The following is a 6,643-nucleotide window of genomic DNA, read 5'->3' as shown; positions in this document are numbered from 1 at the left end:
CCCCCGCCCCCCATAGTTGGACAGTGGGGTAAGGGTAACTTTTATAAAAGAGAAGTGAGCAGGTCCCAAAAATAAGACAGTCATGAGCCCCATGAAGTTAAAAACCTTCTATGGGGAATGAACTATGCCAGTGGTCGGCAAACCGAGGTTCGCGAGCCACATGCGGCTCTTTGGCCCCTTGAGTGTGGCTCTTCCACAAAATACCACATGCGGGCGTGCACGTACAGTGTGATTGAAACTTCGTGGCCCTTCGTGGCCCATGCGCAGAAGTCGGGATTTTGTGGAAGAGCCACACTCAAGATGCCAAAGAGCTACATGTGGCTCGCGAGTCGCAGTTTGCCAAGCCGCAGTTTGCATATTATGCAAATCAATAATTTTCATAGAAGGCACCTGTGATAAAGGCAAGCACAGCCCTGTGGGCATTTACAGAAGGGAAGAGAGCATTAAGGGCGATCCTCCTGCTTCCCAGAGGTAATACCGTTGCAGGGGAAGAGGTAGAGGAGCTGCATTTCACACAAGGAGGAAAAATCAATACAGTGAATTTACCAAATGTTCAGATTAACATTCTTGAAGTATTGTTTTAGCATCTTTTTAAACAAATATTTTTGTTGATTTCAGAGAGGAAGCGAGAGGGAGAGATAGAAACATCAATCATGAGAGAATCATGGATCAGCTGCCTCCTGCATGTCCCCCACTAGGGATGGAGCCCCTAACCCAGGCATGTGCCCTGACCAAGAATGGAACTGTGACCTCTCGATTGCTGGGTCGATGCTCAACCACTGAGCAACACTGTCTGGACTGTTTCCATGTCTTTTGTAGTGCTCACACTGAAATTTTTTATTTCACTACTGAATCCCCAGCATCTAAAACAATGCTGGCACATAGCAGGCACTCAATAAGATTTTGTTTAATACATGCATTCTCATTTTATACGCAAAACTTTGATAGGAACGAATTGAACCAAAGCCCAGCATGAAGAAATGACAACATCCGTCACATGCATTGACCCACACAGCATGTAATAGTGTTCCTTAGCATTTTGAAATGTAGAGCCAGGAATGTTAGAGGAACTGTCATAGTATTTGGGGGGAAAGACAATAAGGGGAGCAGAACTAGAAACTAAAATTAGCATATACTATAGAAACACACGTGTAGTATGAAATACACTGCCTAGCATAGTGTCTGGGACAGACTGGGCCCCCGATGGATTTTCACTGAGCAAATAGATAAATGAATGAATATCTGTGAGCTAACTGCCTACAAATGGTTAGCCCAAAGGTGAAAAGAAAATCGTTAAATTTTAACTAATGGGGATATTCTGTTGAGTGGTGGTGGTGGTGGTAGGGGGGGTAGATAGAGTTTGCTTGAGGCAGTCCCATGTTAAACAGAACTGGCTCCAGAGACCCCTCCTACGTCTGGCTACATGTGCGCATGTCCCCTCCAGGCCATCCCACCTGCTCAGTGAGGGGGTGAGCACTCCATGCGGAGGTGCTCCATTAGATCAGCCGGGTAAGTCAGGGAACCAAGTAGGTATCATTCCCAATGGCTCAACTAACTAGCGGACGCCCAACATGATCATTTTTCACTAGCTTCATATTTCTTGACACTTGTTCTTATTAGACAGTATATTAACCAAAGTGAGGCAAATGTTTCCATTAAAATATATTTACAAAGAGAAAAAAATAAAATATATTTACAGTAATATATATATATATATTTAAATGAGTGAACCTGGATAAATCAATTCAATTATCTTTATTTTGTGTGTGGTGTGTGTGCGTTTGTGTGTTTAACGCTAAATCAAAATGACAAGGAAAAACAGACACCTTTGCATTTAATGGCAATAAAATACCTCCCCCTAGAAGAAAGCAAATCCACACTAACACCCCCTTCAAGATACATGTATGTAAACATCAGAAAAGTCTTCAGGAGAAAAACGAACCATTTGTACAAGTGAGTAAGAGTCATTGGGAATCATGAGCGTTCATGTAACACCCCCACCAGGAATAACAGAGAAATCGATGCTTACCAGACCACCACCAATGACAGCTACTTTTTTCCTCTGAGAGTCTGAGGAATCCATGGCTGCTGAAGTGCTCTCCACGATCAGATCACCGTGGCTCCTGTGCCAGAGGACACCCTGTCTCCCACACACAGATGCCTCCCGTCTTTATATACCGCCCCAGCCGGCCACAGTGTTTGAGCAGGCCTGGGAGGTAGCATTTAACCCCTTCGTAGCCCAAAGCACAGTCAACTCTGCTTCAAGGGGGGAAAAAAAAAAAAAGAAACTTCATGACCTGAACCAAGACTGAAAATCCAGCCAAGCAGAGACACGCCCTGTCTGAAGGGCAGACACAGACAAGTTTGAACCACAGACTCAGGGCTTCTCTTCTTCTTTTTCTACCACATGCATTTTCTTACTTTCTTACTTCCGGTTTCCATTCATAGTTAACCATGAATGAAACCCCTCGTCTGAAGTCCCCAAGCATCTTAAGCTTCTCTTAGAGAGTGAGATGGTATGACTCCATCATCCAATCATGAATTATTTTTGCCTTTAAGAGCCACATTTCAGGAATTTCACAGTGTGTCTTTAACAGACTCTACCTGGGCAAATGTTTTGCCTACTCTTAATATTCTCCCAGCAAGATTTTCAACTGTGTATGTGACCATACTTCTTTTTATTTTTTGCATCAGACGCTAGAAACTTTAGAATCTAATATGTGCATCAGGACTAGGCGAGATGATTAATAATATGCTCCTTGTAAACTCATTCCTGGCTTTATGCCATATCACTCTCCACTTCTTTGCCTTCTTTCATCTTATTTTAAATATATATATTTAACATGAGGTGGTGTTAAGTAAAGAACATAAAAGATGACGCTTCTTCACTTCCCAGGAAGGGCAGGGAGAATCCAGAATGGTCTTCCCCCTGGTTAAGAGCTAGAGTTGAGTATCATTCAATACTGGCCCCTTGTGGATGAGTATAGAGTTGTTGGAAGATTTGATGTTGGGTATTTCATTCATTCATTCACAAGGTATAAAATTCAAAAGACACAAAAGGGCACACAGTGGAGAGTCATTCTTATAACCCTGTCCTTGGGCCACCTGTTTTTGGGGTTGGTTACCCTAGTCTTCTACAAGCATCTCTCTCTCTCTCTCTCTTCCTCTCCCTCGACACAGGGAATTTCTGGTTTTTGCAGGTTTGTCCTATATCTCATTGTCATTTTAACTTGCATTATTTGTTAACAAAGTTGAGCACCTTTCACCTGTTTATTCCCAACTTGCTTTTCTTCTTTTGTATACGAGTGCTTATATTTCTTTGAATAGTCTCACTTTTTTTTTAAAAAAATATATTTTATTGATTTTTTACAGAGAGGAAGGGAGAGGGATAGAGAGTTAGAAACATCGAAGAGAGAGAAACATCGATCAGCTGCCTCCTGCACACCCCCCACTGGGGATGTGCCCGCAACCAAGATACATGCCCTTGACCGGAATCGAACCCAGGACCCTTCAGTCTGCAGGTCGACGCTCTATCCACTGAGCCAAACCGGCTACGGCAATAGTCTCACTTTTTAAAAATGCCATTGAGTATGAGTTTTATTCTTTATATATGTTGCAAATATATTACATTCTTATAAGGATATAGTTTTATTCATATATGTGTTGCCTTTTTGCTTTCTTAGTGGTGTCTTTACATGAAAAGATATTCTTAATTTTAACATATTTGAATTACCCAGTTTTTCCTTTGTGACTAATGTTTTTTAATCATTTTATCAGTTTTTGTAATCATGAGATCATAAAGATGTTCTTCTATGTTGTCTTCTAAAAGATTTTTATTTTTAGGTCTGCAATCAACATGGAGTTAATTTTTATGCATGCTGTGACAGAGCCCACATTTATTTTATTTTCCAAATGAATACCCAGTTTTCCCCAAACTTCTGAATAAAAAGAATTTCCTTTTCCCACGACTGCCTTTGTCATAGGTCCAGTGTTTATATATTTATGGGTCTGATTCTAGGTTTCTGTTTTATTTCGTCTATTCTACACTTGCCTATACCAGTGCCAATTCCACGGCCAAATTACTTTGGCTATACAATAACCCTTGGTTGTTTGAGCAATTCCGCCTGCCAAAATATATTTTTATTGATTTCAAAGAGGAAGGGAGAAGGAGACAGAGAGAGAAACATCAATGATGAGAGAGAATCATGGATCGGCTGCCTCCTGCACGCCCCCTACTGGGGATCGAACACACACCCCAGGTGTGTGTCCTGATGGGGAATTCAACTGTGACCTCCTGGTTCATGGGTCAATGCTCAATCACTGAACCACACCGGCTAGGCCTCTAGGAATGATTTTTGCCTTGAAGTTTAATTGTCTGATATCAATATTACCTTTCTGTATTAAGCTAGCATTTAGATATTATATCATTTTCAACCATTTGATGTCAGCTGTTTTAAAAGTGGCCTTTTAAACAGCATTCAGGTGAGTATTTTAAAAGTCCAACAGGAGCATACTTCACAGTACGCTTTGCTTTCTAGGAGACACTGCGTACTTCCACTTCTCTCCACCTGTACTGTATTTATAAATTTAACAAGTCAGCGTTAGTGGCGGAGGTTAATGAGTACCGAGGTTAATGAGTACCGTATTTGCTCGGTAGTTTTCGTCATTCTCCTACTGCTGACATTGACAGAATATGGCCTCACTGCGCTCGATGAACTCACTTGCTCAATCAATGTTTGTTCATTTCACCAGGCCCTTCCCGCTGGCAGCTCTCTGCCTCGAGAGCCTCCTCTCTCTGCTCTCCGTGTTTAGGTCTCAGTCAAATACATCTTTAGTCTCATCACTCTACCAAAAAAGTGCTATCTGCCCAGCTGGCGTGGCTCAGTGGTTGAGAATCAACCTATGAACCAGGAGTCATGGTTCGATTCCCGGTCAGGGCACATGCTGGGGTTGCGGGCTCCATCCTCAGGAGGGGGTGTGCAGGAGGCAGCCAATCAGTGGTTTTCTTTCATCATTGATGCTTCTATCTCTCTCCCTCCCCCATCCTTTCCTCTCTGAAATCAATAAAAAAATATTAAAAAAAACACTCTGATAAAAGTCTATAAAAAACGATGCTATCCCCTCATTCTCTAAATAGGTTCCTGTTTATTTCTTTTTATTGCGTTCACCATTATATGAAATTTACTGTTGTATGAAACCTGATTTACTTACTTATTTGAAGAACAAATAAATATTAGTGGACGTGAAGGGGAGAAAAGTAGATGGACACCAGAAGTAGAGTAGTCAGGCTTTGTTGAAGAATTGGGCAGAGTGTATGCAGGCGTTGGGGAATGGGGGCAGAATTCAGGAATCAAAGACACCCCCCCCGGGTTTCTAGCTTAAGTAACTGGTGGAACCACATACTGCATGTGGAATTATGGTATGGAGGTGGTAATTGAGATTTATCCTCTGGGATATATTAAGTTTGAGATAGGAATATTCAGTTAGGTAATTAAAATATAAATATTCAACATACAGTTGGATATATGAATTTGGAACATAGAGGAGAAGTCAGGGCTGGAAAAATAAGTTTGAAGTCATCAGCACATCAACATAGAAATGGTATTGAAAACTATGAATGGCCCCGGCTGGTTTGGCTCAGTGGATAGAGCACCGGCCTGTGGATGGAAAGGTCCCAGGTTTTTTTTTTTTTTTTTTTAATATTTACTTTATACTTTTTTAAAAATATATTTTATTGACTTTTTACAGAGAGGAAGGGAGAGAGATAGAGAGTTAGAAACATCGATGAGAGAGGAACATCGGCCAGCTGCCTCCTGCACATCTCCCACTGGGGATGTGCCCGCAACCCAGGTACATGCCCTTGACCGGAATCGAACCTGGGACCTTTCAGTCTGCAGGCCGACGCTCTATCCACTGAGCCAAACCAGTTTTGGCAGGTCCCAGGTTTGATTCCAGTCAAAGGCACATGGCCAGGTTGTGGACTCGATCCCCTGTAAGGGGTGTGTAGGAGGCAGCCGATCCATGATTCTCTTTCATCATTGATGTTTCTATCTCTCTTTCCCTCTCCCTTCCTCTCTGAAAAGAGATTTAGAAGAGAGAGAGGGAAGAGAAAACCATTGCCTCTTTCCTTTGGCCCTCATGGCAGGACATCAAGTCCCACAACTTGAACAGAAAGCAAAGTAAAAGGGACACATGGACACACCACCCAAAAATCAACAAGAAGAAAGCAACGTCAATACGGTCATCAGACAAAGTTCAAGGTAGAAAGGCCCCCACACGCCTCTAAGCAAAATACAAATGTTATTTCGCAGAGGTACAAGGTTGCATCTGCAAAGGAAGATGTCCAGTGGCAACCACTGATTGAAAAGCATTCCCATTACCTTTTCACTACCAAGTGATGATTATTAAAAATGATTAATGAAGACAATCGAGGCGATGCAAACGAACTGTTTAACTAACACGTCACAGAACACACAAGCTTCTTTTGGAGAACGACCAAATGAGGGACGAAGGCAGGAAGCTTTTATTGAAATCCTCACCCGAGGATATTTCTCGATTGATTTTTAGAGAGAGTGGAAGGGAGGGGGAGAGACAGAGAGAGAAACCTCCATGTGAGAGAGACACATGAATTGCTTGCCCCCGC

At 42.1% G+C, this 6,643-nt stretch overlaps 1 protein-coding gene across 3 annotated transcripts in view; it reads right to left on the bottom strand.

Moving 5' to 3' along the window:
• KMO (kynurenine 3-monooxygenase) overlaps positions 1-2,167 on the bottom strand; it is a 30,489-nt gene extending 28,322 nt beyond the window's left edge. The window contains exon 1 of one of the 3 annotated variants that reach the window (XM_023744103.1): positions 2,030-2,167. In XM_023744103.1, the coding sequence (XP_023599871.1) occupies positions 2,030-2,083 (54 nt within the window). In that variant the 5' untranslated portion in view covers positions 2,084-2,167. The remainder of the gene's footprint in view (positions 1-2,029) is intronic. The other 2 variants (XM_023744104.1, XM_006102784.3) reach the window with 2 other exon arrangements.
• Positions 2,168-6,643: the final 4,476 nt, after the last annotated feature.

This window comes from Myotis lucifugus, unplaced genomic scaffold (genome assembly GCF_000147115.1).
Source record: "Myotis lucifugus unplaced genomic scaffold, Myoluc2.0 scaffold_428, whole genome shotgun sequence".
Classification (NCBI taxonomy): Eukaryota; Metazoa; Chordata; class Mammalia; order Chiroptera; family Vespertilionidae; genus Myotis; species Myotis lucifugus.
Note: the sequence above shows the minus strand (reverse complement) of the source record. Positions and strands in the feature narration are given on the sequence as shown.